Raw genomic sequence first — 16379 nt, forward strand, 5'->3', positions numbered from 1 at the left:
AGCTACTAAAAAAGCTATAAAGAAGAGTAAGATAGAGTATGAGAGTAAACTTGCTCAGAATATAAAAACAGACAGTAAAAGTTTTTACAAATATATAAGACAAAAAAGAGTGGCTAAGGTAAATATTGGTCCTTTAGAGGATGAGAAGGGAGTTTTAATAATGGGAAATGAGGAAATGGCTGAGGAACTGAACAGGTTTTTTGGGTCGGTCTTCACAGTGGAAGACACAAATAACATGCCAGCGACTGATAGAAATGAGGCTATGACAGGTGAGGACCTTGAGAGGATTGTTATCACTAAGGAGGGAGTGATGGGCAAGCTAATGGGGCTAAAGGTAGACAAGTCTCCTGGCCCTGATGGAATGCATCCCAGAGTGCTAAAAGAGATGGCTAGGGAATTTGCAGATGCACTAGTGATAATTTACCGAAATTCACTAGACTCTGGGGTGGTCCCGGTGGATTGGAAATTAGCAAACGTGACGCCACTGTTTAAAAAAGGAGGTAGGCAGAAAGCAGGAAATTATAGGCCAGTGAGTTTAACTTCGGTAATAGGGAAGATGCTGGAATCTATCATCAAGGAAGAAATTGCGAGGCATCTGGATAGAAATTGTCCCATTGGGCAGACGCAGCATGGGTTCGTAAAAGGCAGGTCATGCCTAACTAATTTAGTGGAATTTTTTGAGGACATTACCAGTGCAGTAGATAACGGGGAGCCGATGGATGTGGTATATCTGGATTTCCAGAAAGCCTTTGACAAGGTGCCACACAAAAGGTTGCTGCATAAGATAAAGATGCATGGCATTAAGGGTAAAGTAGTAGCATGGATAGAGGATTGGTTAATTAATAGAAAGCAAAGAGTTGGGATAAATTGGTGTTTCTCTGGTTGGCAATCAGTAGCTAGTGGTGTCCCTCAGGGATCCGTGTTGGGCCCACAATTGTTCACAATTTACATTGATGATTTGGAGTTGGGGACCAAGGGCAATGTGTCCAAGTTTGCAGATGACACTAAGATGAGTGGTAAAGCGAAAAGTGCAGAGGATACTGGAAGTCTGCAGAGGGATTTGGATAGGTTAAGTGAATGGGCTCGGGTCTGGCAGATGGAATACAATGTTGACAAATGTGAGGTTATCCATTTTGGTAGGAATAACAGCAAACGGGATTATTATTTAAACGATAAAATATTAAAGCATGCTGCTCTTCAGAGAGACTTGGGTGTGCTAGTGCATGAGTCACAGAAGGTTGGTTTACAAGTGCAACAGGTGATTAAGAAGGCAAATGGAATTTTGTCCTTCATTGCTAGAGGGATGGAGTTTAAGACTAGGGAGGTTATGTTGCAATTGTATAAGGTGTTAGTGCGGCCACACCTGGAGTATTGTGTTCAGTTTTGGTCTCCTTACTTGAGAAAGGACGTACTGGCGCTGGAGGGTGTGCAGAGGAGATTCACTAGGTTAATCCCAGAGCTGAAGGGGTTGGATTATGAGGAGAGGTTGAGTAGACTGGGACTGTACTCGTTGGAATTTAGAAGGATGAGGGGGGATCTTATAGAAACATTTAAAATTATGAAGGGAATAGATAGGATAGATGCGGGCAGGTTGTTTCCACTGGCGGGTGACAGCAGAACTAGGGGGCATAGCCTCAAAATAAGGGGAAGTAGATTTAGGACTGAGTTTAGGAGGAACTTCTTCACCCAAAGGGTTGTGAATCTATGGAATTCCTTGCCCAGTGAAGCAGTTGAGGCTCCTTCATTACATGTTTTTAAGGTAAAGATAGATAGTTTTTTGAAGAATAAAGGGATTAAGGGTTATGGTGTTCGGGCTGGAAAGTGGAGCTGAGTCCACAAAAGATCAGCCATGATCTAATTGAATGGCGGAGCAGGCTCGAGGGGCCAGATGGCCTACTCCTGCTCCTAGTTCTTATGTTCTTATGTTCTTATGTTTCAGAGAAGCCGAAGCTCATGGAGAGGAGGCAGGCCGATGTCGTTAGCTTCGCCTCTCTGATTTCACGGTGGCAAATTTTGCTGGAGAGGCGGTGGACATTGCCACCGGGGGTAACGGCTTGGTTGGGTGGCCTGTACGACTTCCTGCAGTTGGAAAAGTTGAAGTATGAGTTAAGGGGCTCAGCAGCGGAGTTTGAGAAAAGGTGGAGATGTTTGTGACCGTGTTTGAGGAGCTGTTCGGCGCCGGGGGGGGGGGGGGGGGGGGGGGGGGGGGCTGGTGGGGGGAGGGTGAAAAAGGGAAAAAATATGTACAGACTGTACAGTTGATTGTTGGGGAGTATGTTTCCGGGGTGTTTATTGGCTGTAACCTGCTTTGATACATGTTTGTAATATAATATACTTTAAAAAAATGTCTGTGACTCCAGACTGGTTAAGCTGTCCAAGAAATCAAAATGTAACATCACAGGAAAATAGATGAGATTGGTTGGTGAATGTTTTGCTCATTTATCTTCAAAACTCATGTAATTTATTAGTGATTGTGAGCTTTCTTTCGTTGCTGTAGGATTTACTAGCAAGGGTAAAAATTATTGGAAACAGCATTATTAATGATAAATTAATTAAGAACTAATTAATTAATACATAATAAAGAACAGCTCAGAATGACTGAAAGATTAATAAGGATTCAGAAATTCGAGTAGAGAGAAATCTAGCTAGAAATGTAAAACAATGGGCAGAAGTTTCATTTTTTTTTTGGAAATCCTGTCTTGGGTGGGAAAGGCGGAAGATAGCTCGTAGGTTACCTTGGCGGCTTTTACCACTGTATTTTTCAAAATTCTTTTGAAAAAAAAGGAAATGGTAGGTCTCATATCATCACGTTGGTGGGGTGGGTTCTGATTGATTCTCCCCATCAACAACGTCGCTTTATGAAAGATCCGGCCCCGTTTTTAAAGGGAGCTCCAATTTAAAAAATAAGAAAAACACACAATGTTCGGCCTATGATCTCTGAAACAGGGGATGAACACCTTGCCACAGCGTTACCGAGCATTAAGTAACATTCCAGAGCATTTACACAACATTACAGAGCATTACACAACGTTACAGAGAGTTACACAATGTTTTGCAATGTTACAAAGCAGTATAATAATAGTCTAATAATAATAATCTTTATTAGTGTCACAAGAAGGCTTACATTAACACTGCAATGAAGTTACTGTGAAAATCCCCTAGTCGCCACATTTCGGCACCTGTTAGGGTACACGGAGGGAGAATTCAGAATGTCCAAATTACCTAACAATTACACTGCGTTGCTCAACATTGCACATTTCACAGCATTACACAGTGTTACAGAGCATTACACAATGTTACAGAGCATTACACAGTGTTACAGAGCATTACACAATGTTACAGAGCATTACACAGTGTTACAGAGCATTACACAGTGTTACAGAGCATTACACAGTGTTACAGAGCATTACACAGTGTTACAGAGCATTACACAATGTTACACCGTGTTCGACTGTTACACTGTTACATTACATATTGTTACACAGGGTTACAGAGCATAACAGCATTACACAGAATCGCACTGCATCACACAATGTTACTCAGCATCACACAGCGTCACACAACATTACTCAGCGTCACACAGTTACCGAACGTTATGCAATATTACTCCATGTTACTCACCATTACAGTGCTACAGAGCATTACAGCACTACAGAGTGTCATAGTATTACAGAATATTACAATGTTGCAGAGCATTGTGCAATGCTACAGAGCATTACACAACGCCACACAGCATTACACCATGTCACACAGCTTACAGAGCATTACACAGTATCTCACAGCGTTAATAAATCTGAGTGTAAATTATTCTAAAGCCAGAACCTGAAAGGAAAGAAATTTTTCAATTATTTTGGCAGATTTCCAGCACGCACAGCATATGTATTTGACTTGGGTTTCATGCAGAAAAGTGCACTTCAGTGTGAGTAATCGTACAAAGCACTTACCTTCAAATAAAATGGGTTATTTTAATGCACAAAGCTGCATAAGTAAATATCTGAAAAGCACCATTTAATTTTCAGCGCAGTAATAATAAGTTTAGTTTCACCTCAGCAAGACTCTCAGCACTCTGCCACCATCAATAAGATAAATAACTCCTGGAGAAACCTGTCTGCCGACCATAGATCCTCGTGTCCAATTATACTAAGGTTTAATCTTGCCTTTGCATTCTTGTGTTGCGTTCACCAAGGATGTTTTAGGCACTTTGTTAATTGATAGTCACTGGGTTCAACTGTTTGGCAAATTGATCAAAAACGCTAACCGTGAATGTCAAGGCAAAGAGGGATATAATATTGGGCCATGAGAGTGACATGGCGATATTTCCTCAACCAAAATCGTAGATGATTGCCTACAAAGTGAAACAAAATGAAGTACCTTAAAAATGTATTGTCACTAATCATGCCCTCTAAGTTAAATTGCAAATTTGTATGTTATGTCAAAAAGGTGCAAGGATATATTCATCAATAACAGCAACCGACTATATTCTAAAAGATTTGTTTGTAAAAAGAAATACATTTCGGCCAGTCTTCAATTGAGGGATTAAAAGCCTTTAATTGAGAGAGATTAAAAGAGGTTAAATGCACGGGCATATTCCACAGGGAAAATATGTTGTGTGTGTCCGTGAGATGAATTATTGGATTATGAGTCCTGTATCCTTACTCAACTTTCCACCTGACCTAACTGCAGGTCTGCCTCTATCTCAACCTTCTTAATCTTCTTTCCAGATTCCTCCTTGGCCTCATCCTCACTCGGTAACCTCCTTCAGGCCTCCAACTCTCCAAGAACTCTGTTCACCTCTAGTCCTGTACTCTTGTCCAACCTGAATTTGCATTACGCAGCCAACTGGGGTGGAACCATCAGGTTCCTCGGCTTCAAGTCCTGGAGTTCCCTCTTTAAACTTCTCTCCACCTTTCCACACTCTCCAAGTTGCTCCTTAAAACCTTTGACCAAAATTTTGGCGAGTGTCACCTCGGCCCAATCCCTTTTCTAGCCCCGTATCTTCATCCAACCTGTAGACACTAAGGGTTAATTTAGCATGGCCAATCCACCTAACCTGCACATCTTTGGACTGTAGAAGGAAACCGGAACACCCGGTGGAAACCCACGCAGACACGGGGAGAAAGTGCAAACTCCACACACAGTCGCCCGAGGTCGGAATTGAACATGCGTCACTGGCGCTGTGAGATGGCATGGCTAAGCACTGCGTCACCAAGCCTTCATCTTCAGATGAGGCTTTATACTGAGAGGCCTATTTGTCCCCTCCAAATTAGAACATAGAACAGAGAACAGTACAGCACAGAACAGGCCCTTCGGCCCTCAATGTTGTGCCGAGCCATGATCACCCTACTCAAACCCACATATCCACCCTATACCCTTAACCCAACAACCCCCCCCTTAACCTTACTTTTTTTTAGGACACTACGGGCAATTTAGCATGGCCAATCCACCTAACCCGCACATCTTTGGACTGTGGGAGGAAACCGGAGCACCCGGAGGAAACCCACGCACACACGGGGAGGACGTGCAGACTCTGCACAGTTTGTAAGTAGGCCAGGAGCGGCGTGTATAAGAGTAAACACGGCTCAGAAATTTCCAAGTCAGGAACTCGCTCACAAAGACAGCAAGTGGCACTAACTAAAACGGAAAGCTGACATTTCTTGCAATATGGATGTGTGATCAGTTTCAAAAGATTGGACCTTTCGGGATATCTTTCTGACTCTGCTCTCAGTGCGAGTTGGAGTGCTGGCCAGAAATTTAGGATTGCATGATATTTTGAACCTCCGTTTAAATAGCCCCAACAGAGCATCAAGCCCTGTTCCTGTAGGCTGGGGTGTCCTGCTGGGAATACAAAGTTAAGAAAGATTATCAAATGACTTTCAATTATATAGCACCCCGCATGACCTCAAGACTCCACAGTCAAGAGAGTGCAGCCACTGCTGTAACATCGGCAAACCAATTTGTGTGTAGCAAGCTCGTATAAACAGCGATGAGATAAATGGTCAGGTAATCAGTTTTTGAGTGCTGCTTGAGGACCCCAAGAGAACCCACCTGCCCCTATTCAAACAGTGCCCTGGCACCTCTCGTGCCCACCTCAGAGAGAAGGTGAGAAATTCTCCCTGAAGCTGTGCACAGGTACTGACCGCACATGCCTCTCAGTGCAGAGATGACCAGAGAAAAACATTTAAAGATACCGTGCATTCAAATAAACAGGGTATGTATGACAAAACAATCAGAAATTTCCAAGTCAGGAACTCGCTCACAAAGACAGCAAGTGGCACTAACTAAAACGGAAAGCTGACATTTCTTGCAATTTGGGGGCAGCAGGGTAGCATGGTGGTTAGCATAAATGCTTCACAGCTCCAGGGTCCCAGGTTCGATTCCCGGCTGGGTCACTGTCTGTGTGGAGTCTGCACGTCCTCCCCCTGTGTGCGTGGGTTTCCTCCGGGGGGGTTGTTTGGGTTACGGGTATAGGGTGGGTTTGAGTAGGGTGATCATTGCTCGGCACAACATCGAGGGCCGAAGGGCCTGTTCTGTGCTGTACTGTTCTATTCTATTCTATTCTAAACTGCAGGTAGATATTGTAATAACTTCGCCAAGACCAGTCTTCCAACACCAAATCCCTTTATTGCAGTAACGATAAAGCTGTGGCTTACAATACACACGTCCCGGCCCGTGGCCCTACGGAGATGTCAGTCCGGGTCGGAGCAGCGGATTTTAAGCTCCCACCATACATTTCCTATTGAGCGAGCTGCCGCCCGCTGAATAGGGGAACTAATTTTCCACAAAGCCAATGGGGATATCTACTGACAGTCTCCCTTGTCCTTCGTGGCCACCATAACAGAGATATTTGCAATTACATTCCTGCTACTTTTCAGATGCATTTAGCTCTGTTGAGTCTGTATTTTGTCCATTATTTTCTGAGATTACTATGATTTGTTTTTTCTTTTGCAGTTGATGTGGGGCTGGTTTAGCACAGTGGGCTAAACAACTGGCTTGTAAAGCAGAACAATACCAGCAGCGCAGGTTCAATTCCCGTACTGGCCTCCCCGAACAGACGCCGGAGTGTGGCGACTAGGGGCTTTTCACAGTAACTTTATTTGTGACTTGTGACTATAAGCGATTTTAATATTATTAATATCATGTTAGTAGCTTTGTTCTGATCCCAGATGATCATTATTTCCTGTCGTCAGACCAAGAAGAATTTAACATAGTGCGGGGCTTGGGGCAGAGTGGTGGTTATTGGAGGGTTGTATGGGAGGATGCTGGTAATGGCCATGGGCTTGGGCTTAGAATATGGCATACTTAGAATGAATGTATAGGGTGGAAGCCACCACATTGCACTGCCAAGCATAATCATGGACCAATGCAATGGAAATCCACAGTTGCTAACACCATTTTAGTGCATGGTACCTGGAGGCAGAGGAAGGTGGGCTTGATGAATTGCTACATCGAACAAGAATCAGCTTCATCCAAACTCCCATGTTTTGTTCGAAAAGTAGAATATTTCAATTTATCTGACTTTTAAAGGGAGTAAACTCTGTTGTGCACGCTCAAATGGTTCTCACGTCTTCTCATCTCTATCCCATATCTATTCCCATTTAGAACAAAGGTGTGACCTTGGATTTTTCAGACTGTGGGACGTCTGTATTCTTTGGGACTTTAAATATAAGATAGGGGAACTGTTTGTGGATGGCATCTGGAGCTTTTAGAAGACAAATGACTTTAAGGAGATAAATATAAGCCAGCAAACCAAAAGTGGTGGCAGCAATTAGGCCCACGAGATGAACAATAAGCATGTATCAGCCCCACTGTGCGAGGTCCAATTGCTGAGCAGCCCCATTGTTTGTAGCCCAATAGCCCCAATCATGCGTGAGTCTGCGCGCGTGGAACAATCGTTCACTGATCAAATGTGGTGCAAAATTTAAAAGAATAAAATGGTACCTTGAATAAAATTAATTGACAAAATTAGCTGCAGTTCACTCTTCCAGTCTGCAGTTACCTGGCAGCAACATGGTGTAGGAATTGTTCCCGTTGAAATATGGAGGAATCATATGTCAGTCAAGTGTATGGGAATCCCATCCCAGCTTTAGATTTGACATTATGGGTGAATATGGTTAGAACAAAGAACAAAGAAATGTACAGCACAGGAACAGGCCCTTCGGCCCTCCAAGCCTGTGCCGACCATGGTGCCCATCTAAACTAACATCTTCTACACTTCCGGGGTCCGTATCCCTCTATTCCCATCCTATTCATGTATTTGTCAAGATGCCCCTTAAATGGCACTATCGTCCCGGCTTCCACCACCTCCTCCGACAGCGAGTTCCAGGCACCCACTAGCCTCTGTGTAAAAATCTTGCCTCGTGCATCTCCTCTGAACCTTGCCCCTTAAACCTATGCCCCCTAGTAATTGACCCCTCTACCCTGGGAAGAAGTCTCTGACTATCCATTCTGTCTATGCCCCTCGTAATTTTGTAGACATCTACCAGGTCGCCCCCTCAACCTCCTTTGTTTCAGTGAGAACAAACCAAGTTTATTCAACCTCTCGTTTGGCGTGTCATGGTAAAGGTGGATTTGGCAGTGTAATGCCACCTGTCACAGAGTGGAGAACGTTATTGATTCTGGTGAGCTAAGTTTTACCCGCGTTTTCCCCAACTGTGTTGCAGGGCCGGTGGCTGTGATAAGCGGCGAGGAAGATTCCGGCAGCCCACTCCACCACATCAATCACGGGATTATCACACCCTCATCCATGGATATTGGACCAGACGCTGTTGTTATTGGGATGACCCGGATCCCGGTGATTGAAAACCCCCAGTATTTCCGCCAAACTCACAGCCTTGGGAAGCACCCAGAGACATGTAAGTGCAATTTAATGTTGTTTTTAAAGACATTTGCCTCATCTATCCTATTGCAATTGCTGTACACACTCCGAATTAGAAGTTGCAGTGTGCGCCAAAACACAATACAAACAATTTAGTAGGCTGAACTCTGTGAAACATTTCCTTACACTTGTAGAGTTGAGATGTTATGTCGCAGTGAGTGCAATGGAGCCACGGAGAGCACATTCCTGTCATGTGTGAGTTGAGATCTAGTCAGGTTAAGCTTTAGAGATCAACAGCTAAATGGATTCCTGAGGTGTCTTGCAACAATGTGCTTTTCATATTTTGTTAAATTCAGTAAAAAATGAGCCGCAATACTCCAAAACAAATGATGTGTGTTTATGTGATTGTAAGGCTGCTGGAGCAGAGTTTGGTTAATTATGTGGTGAGATTTCTTTGGCTTTCTAATTGTCTGAACAATTATGATTTACATCTTTTACAATGATTGGAACCAAAGGTGGCCAGACAGAGAGGCGCTTGCTCCCTGTAAAGTGGGTAGAGAAGGGAAGAGAGTTGGAAGCCCTGCTATATTCACAACAGGTTTCGGCAAGGGACCCTTGTAAACATGTATGTGCCAATGAAGCAGGGCTCAACCAAGCTGACAGTGAGTAAAAACGTAACTGAGAAAATAGCGCTTAATAGAGGCATATGGCCAAAATACTGCCTCGTGCCAAATGAACGTTAAATTCCTTTTGATCACATCTGGATTTTCTGATTCCTCGCACTGTTTTCAGGTAACATTCTGCAATTGAGTTTTTTTTTCTGTGCAGGTTATTTATGACAGACAATAGATACACTGAGAGTGAATTGGGACATGTTGAATTGGCTGCACCAATATCAAAGATTTCATCTATTACTGGATGTTATGGAGGAAAACTGAAATATACAAAAGAGCATCTTTTGCAGTGATGGATTTTTGTTGAAGTACAAAGTGAGCTCTTTAAAAATGTATATGTTAAGGAGTGTGTCGGCATGTTTCTTCCACGTAAATTTAGAATTTTAATGTTTCATATTGTCAATATAACTGACCAGCCTCAGGAATAACACAAAACCTCAGAGTTGATGGCCAAAATAGTTGCCAAACAAGAATTTCTAAAAAGTCAAACGCTTGAATTTTACACTCCTCCACCAGTGGCTTTTAGGCGTGCGGGAGTTTAAGAGCGTGAGATTGCGGGGATGGGTTCCTGCCCGCCCCGATGTTGAAATGGAGTGGGCAAGTCCTTGGTCGGGACTGAGGCTCAGGTGGCCAATGAGTAGCTGCTTAAGGGCCGCTTGCCGCCTAGCCTCACGTTTTAGGTTGGCGAGTGGATTGAAGCTCCATGGTGGAAGGCATGAAACAATCCAGGTTTGATCTGGGGTGGGTAGATTTTCCTTCTGATTTGGGGTGCCCTCTCTCTCCCCCCCCCCTCAAAATAATCTCGGTGACCTCAGGCTCCCCCCCCCCCCCCCCCCCCCCCCCCCCCCCGGCCCACAACGCCCCAGGCATCCCATGCCTTCCCCACCCTGGGACCCTTGGCCGGTACCCTTTTCTTTCCGGTTCCTGGACTTGGTTTCAGGAAGCCCCGTGCAGTTTCTCTTCCAGCCACTGCAGCGCTGTTGCTGGAGGGACTGGAGAGCTGCCGGCCAAACAGATTGTCTGGCAGCTCTCCAGTCAAGGTGGGACATCCCCCTGAGTGAACTGTGGTGTTCCCGCCTGATGGCGATCAATACGTGTTGGAGCGTAAAATGGCAGTGAGACTGTTGGGAGTCAACAAGGATGGGTTGCTCTAACTTTCACCCTCAAGCAGTGGATAGATGTAAAGTGATGCCGAGGGATGCACAGGGCCAACATTGCACTCGCACGGCAGAGTGACATCGATTCTGCACAAGGGGAAGCTCAGCAAAAATGAAGAAATAATTTGAAAAATCTTGACATTCATGTTCATTTCTTTCATCACATACTCGAGCAAACAGGAACCCATGACGCTGGACGCTTCCCAAAACGCTCGCGGTGGGAAACCCGGCATTAATCACAATTTTGCATGTTGCATTATGGGTGACTCACTATAGTCCATTGCTACAATGGTGGAAATTCGAGAAGGAAGCCATTCAACCCATGAAATGAAATTAAATGAAAATTGCTTATTGTCACAAGTAGGCTTCAAATGAAGTTACTGTGAAAAGCCCCTAGTCGCCACATCCCGGTGCATGTTCAGGGAGGCTGGTACGGGAATTGAACCCACGCTGCTGGCCTACCTTGGTCTGCTTTAAAAGCCAGCTATTTAGCCCTGTGCTGAACCAGCCCCATTGTACTCATGCCACCTTCAACTGTCTGCTTTATCCAGTTTTCTTATCCATTCCCTATAAATTTCATATTGTTTCTTGTCCATAAGACCATAGGACATAGGAGCACAATTAGGCCACTCAGCCCATTGAGTCTGCTCCACTATTCAATCATGGCTGATATTTTCTCATCCCCATTTTCCTGCCTTCTCCCCACAACCCCTGATCCCCTTATTAATCAAGAATTTGTCAAGCGCTTTTAGTGCCGAATATCCACCTGTGCTAAAATATTCCATGTACTGGTAACCCGCAGTGTGATATTATTCTTCAAGTGATTGTTCTCACCTTGAGCCCTTTGTTCCATGTTCACCAACCAGCGGAAACAGCGTTTCGCTATTTACTCTCACAAAACTATTTTTAAAATCTCCTTTTGATTTCCTCTGCACCTTTTCTGTTCAAGGGGCTGATTTAGCTCACTAGGCTAAATCGCTGGCTTTTAAAGCAGACCAAGCAGGCCAGCAGCACGGTTCGATTCCCGTATCAGCCTCCCCGGACAGGCGCCAGAATGTGGCGACTAGGGGCTTTTCGCAGTAACTTCATTGAAGCCTACTCGTGACAATAAGCAATTTTCATTTTCAAGTGAAAGAAGTTCCAATTCGGGAAACATTCTCAATATCTGCAATGCTTCACTCTTGCCAAACCCGATCTATTGCTCCAAAATGCCTATTATTCTAGTTCTAAAGGAGATAGCTGAAGAAATAGTGGAGGCGTTAGTTATGATCTTTCAAAAGTCACTGGAATCAGGGAAAGTCCCAGAGGATTGGAAAATCGCTGTTGTAACCCCCCTGTTCAAGAAGGGAACAAGAAAAAAGATGGAAAATTATAGGTCAATTAGCCTAACCTCGGTTGTTGGCAAAATTCTAGAATCCATCGTTAAGGATGAGATTTCTAAATTCTTGGAAGTGCAGGGTCGGATTAGGACAAGTCAGCATGGATTTAGTAAGGGGAGGTCGTGCCTGACAAACCTGTTAGAGTTCTTTGAAGAGATAACAAATAGGTTAGACCAAGGAGAGCCAATGGATGTTATCTATCTTGACTTCCAAAAGGCCTTTGACAAGATGCCTCACGGGAGACGGCTGAGTAAAATAAGGGCCCATGGTATTCGAGGCAAGGTACTAACATGGAATGACGATTGGCTGTCAGACAGAAGGCAGAGAGTTGGGATAAAAGGTTCTTTTTCGGAATGGCAACCGGTGACAAGTGGTGTCCCGCAGGGTTCAGTGTTGGGGCCACAGCTGTTCTCTTTATATATTAACGATCTAGATGACGGGACTGGGGGCATTCTGGCCAAGTTTGCCGATGATACAAAGATAGGTGGAGGGGCAGGTAGTATTGAGGAGGTGGGGAGGCTGCAGAAAGATTTAGACAGTTTAGGAGAATGGTCCAAGAAGTGGCTGATGAAATTCAACGTGGGCAAGTGCGAGGTCTTGCACTTTGGAAAAAGAATAGAGGCATGGACTATTTTCTAAACGGTGACAAAATTCATAATGCTAAAGTGCAAAGGGACTTGGGAGTCCTAGTCCAGGATTCTCTAAAGGTAAACTTGCAGGTTGAGTCCGTAATTAAGAAAGCAAATGTAATGTTGTCATTTATCTCAAGAGGCTTGGAATATAAAAGCAGGGATGTACTTCTGAGGCTTTATAAAGCACTAGTTAGGCCCCATTTAGAATACTGTGAGCAATTTTGGGCCCCACACCTCAGGAAGGACATACTGGCACTGGAGCGGGTCCAGCGGAGATTCACACGGATGATCCCAGGAATGGTAGGCCTAACATACGATGAACGTTGAGGATCGTGGGATTATATTCATTGGAGTTTAGGAGGTTGAGGGGAGATTAATAGAAACTTACAAGATAATGAATGGCTTGGATAGGATGGACGTAGGGAAGTTGTTTCCATTAGCAGGGGAGACTAGGACGCGGGGGCACAGCCTTAGAATAAAAGGGAGTCACTTTAGAACAGAGATGAGGAGAAATTTCTTCAGCCAGAGAGTGATAGGTCTGTGGAATTCATTGCCACAGAGGGCGGTGGAGGCCGGGACGTTGAGTGTCTTTAAATTCTTGATTTCTCGAGGAATTAAGGGCTATGGGGAGAGAGCGGGTAAATGGAGTTGAAATCAACCATGATTGAATGGTGGAGTGGACTCGATGGGCCGAATGGCCTTACTTCCGCTCCTATGTCTTATGGTCTTATGGTCTTATTATAGGGTGCGATTTTATTTTAAAAAGCAGTGTCCAGCTGCACTTTGCTGCTATTTCAGCCCCTGGAGGGGACCGCCCCCACTTACAAATAAAATTTCAAACCTTATGAAGAGACTGCTTCCCGTCAGCAAAACGTGTTCACTTGATGCTGCCGGCACTGTAATATTTGTAATTCAAGGGCTGGAGATAACAACACATGCGTCCTACTACACATTTCCCCCCATAAAGATGGTTGACTGTGCATACAACTGTGCAAGCATGGTGTTGGCAGCAAACACAGTCTATGAAAACACCTGACAATGTTGAACACCTGTCCAAGTTCTGTTGTGTTACCTTTGCACACTTTACTCACCCATTTCCATCAGGATCTTCTACCCTGACTGTGTCAATCTTTGCTGATGGTAGCAGACATCTTGTGGATTTATCATAATACCCCTTCTTCCTTCTTTTTTGAAATGTGAGCTTCTTCACAAGCTTTTGCTTTGTTGGTCACTGTGGGATGTGTGGTAAGGTTGTTCTGAGCTGTCGATTCATCAACAACTGTGACGGTGATAATCCATTAATCAATAGCGCTGCTCGATAGCTATGTAACGCGAGATATGGAACTTCCCAGCTGTCCATAGCATTTTTGAATAGCTGCTTCACAATGTGACTGTCCACTACGACAACTATCTCCAGACCCCCTGAGGTAACAGTGTCACATAGTTGTTCTCTACTGCCACCTGCTGGTTGGAGGTCGTATCTATCGCTATTTACATGATTGCTTCTGCATATCATCACAAATGCAGGAGTATACTTTGTGAACTTGGGAGAAGAAGGAGAACCCCTTCTCACTTGGGTGTTTGAATGTCCATGTGTCCACCTCCCCCCCCCCCCCCCCCCCCCCCCCCGATTTTCTCCATAAAGACATTGAGCTCCCTCCCCATGGCTGATTGTCTCCCTGATTGGGGGCTGGATTGGTCCATCCGTGGGACCTTTACACAATTGTAGTCTCCCCCCATGATGAGTCGGTGGGAGTCTAAGTCGGGGATTTCTGTAATGGTCTTTTTGATTAATTCTGTGTCATCCCAGTTGGCGGTATACACATTCACAAGCATCACCGGTGCCCCTTCCAGGACACCGCTGACCATTTCATACCACCACCCAGGTCCGTCACCGTATTTGCTGCTGTAAAGGTCTTCCTCTTACCAAACAGTATGGCCACCAACCCCCCCTAACCCTCGTCCCATAGCACGCTTGGTAGGTCTCTCCTATTCAGTTCTTTCTTAACCTCAGTCAGTCCTTCTCCCTCAGGTGTGGCTCTTGGAGGAAGACTATGTCGGCCCTCAGACTTTTCAGGTAGATAAAGACTCTGGATCTTTTCACTGGGCCGTTAAGTCGCCTGACGTTCAAGGTGACTATCCTGATGGGGGGTTTCTGACCCTCCCCCTCCTGCGGGGTCAGCCATACTCACCATGTGGGTGTGCCTCTGCACGCTGGAGTTTCCCTTTGTTTGGGGGCCATCCAAGATGGCTGCCAGAGTCTTTTTTTGCTCCTGCCATCCCCATGTGTGACCTGCTGTAATCAGCATTCTACCCACACTCCCCACCCTGATTCCCAACAGCCTCATGGACCCTTCTGCCCTTACCGTCCCCTATTTAACGTGGCCCTGTGGGCTTTCCCACCCTTGCCGCCTCTTCTCCCCACCCCCCACCTTGTCCTCTTCCCCCTTTCTCCCGATTTGGTGTTGCCCAGGCGTTCCCACCCTTTCGAGAGCTATGCCGCAGTCCCCCGTCCCTTACTTCCTACTACCATGTTCGTCAGCGTGGTAGCTCCCCCCCAAAATGATTACTGCAACCCCCCCCCCGCATGTTCTGTTCTCCCCCCCCCCCCCCCCCCCCCCCGCCACCCGCCCAAGTCAAGCCCCCATTGCACTCTGCCCAGTGCTTGGCCAGGTGGGGCCCAATGTCCTGGTACATGCGGAGCGTATTCCCTTCCCATTTGCAGGACCGCGTGCTCCTTGGTCCAGTTCAGCATTAGCTCCTTGTCTTGGAATTGGTGGAGGTTTGCAATAATTGTCCATGCTGGCTCTCCTGCCTTGGGCCTCTGCTGGAGCGACCTGTCCACCTCTGGGAGCTTGGGGAAGTTTTTGTCCCTGGCCAGCATGCCGTACACCTGTGCTACATATCCTGTTGGGGGTTTCTACCCTCTTTGCCCTCTGGTAGTCTGACAATCCCGAGGTTCTGGTGGCGAGACCTGTTCTCCTGGTCTTCCACCTTCCTCCTGAGTGCTCCCTGTGCTGCCACCAACTTTGCCACTTCAGTCTCGGGTGAGGTGATCCGATCACTGGCCGGTGGCTGCCTTCTACAGTTCCCGTACCGCTGCCTCCTGAATCTCCAATCGCTGTTCTGTCCTCTCCTATGCCTCTTAGAAGGTGGGCAGAGCGATCACTTTTGCTGACTTCATGGCCACCATGAGATGCTCCTTCATGGAGTCCTCTGTTTGAGGAGCTCTTGTGTCAGGAGCTCCATCCACTGCCATGTCAGTGGGTGAGCTGCCGTTTGCAGTGGCGAACCTGCCAGGTCCGCCATGTCCCGTTCCGTTTCACTCCTCGTGTCTGCGGTCTGGATTTTCCTCCCTGACTCTTGTTGCTCTTACTATCTTTATGGATCCTTGGCTGATTTGAGGGCATTTCCTCAGGTGGTTGTTGGCACAGGGTGAGAGGCGGGGGCGGTGGTGATATGCATGTGCATGAATGTATATAGCTATCTATCAATGTATATAGTTATTCGTATGACTTCCGACCAGCAGATGGTGATAGAGATTCACCATGTGCCTGGAGAGATTGGGCAGTTGGCAGTAAGTCGTACTAGAAGACAGTCGCATTAGAAGTAGCTCGAGGAGAATTCACTGAACTCATTTATTAGTTCCTGTTTTTATTATAGTTCGTGAGTTATCTTTCCACGTGTTTGTTAATAAATCATCTTTCAAGTTGAAGAACTAG

The 16379-nt window shown here is 45.6% G+C and overlaps 1 protein-coding gene across 1 annotated transcript in view; it reads left to right on the plus strand.

The window, feature by feature from the left end:
• Positions 1-16379, plus strand: part of LOC119974515 (NT-3 growth factor receptor-like) — a 917203-nt gene that overhangs the window by 714438 nt on the left and 186386 nt on the right. The window contains exon 12 of the mRNA XM_038813455.1: positions 8661-8852. Coding sequence (XP_038669383.1) covers positions 8661-8852 — 192 coding nt within the window. The remainder of the gene's footprint in view (positions 1-8660; positions 8853-16379) is intronic.

This window comes from Scyliorhinus canicula, chromosome 12 (genome assembly GCF_902713615.1).
Source record: "Scyliorhinus canicula chromosome 12, sScyCan1.1, whole genome shotgun sequence".
Taxonomy (NCBI): domain Eukaryota; kingdom Metazoa; phylum Chordata; class Chondrichthyes; order Carcharhiniformes; family Scyliorhinidae; genus Scyliorhinus; species Scyliorhinus canicula.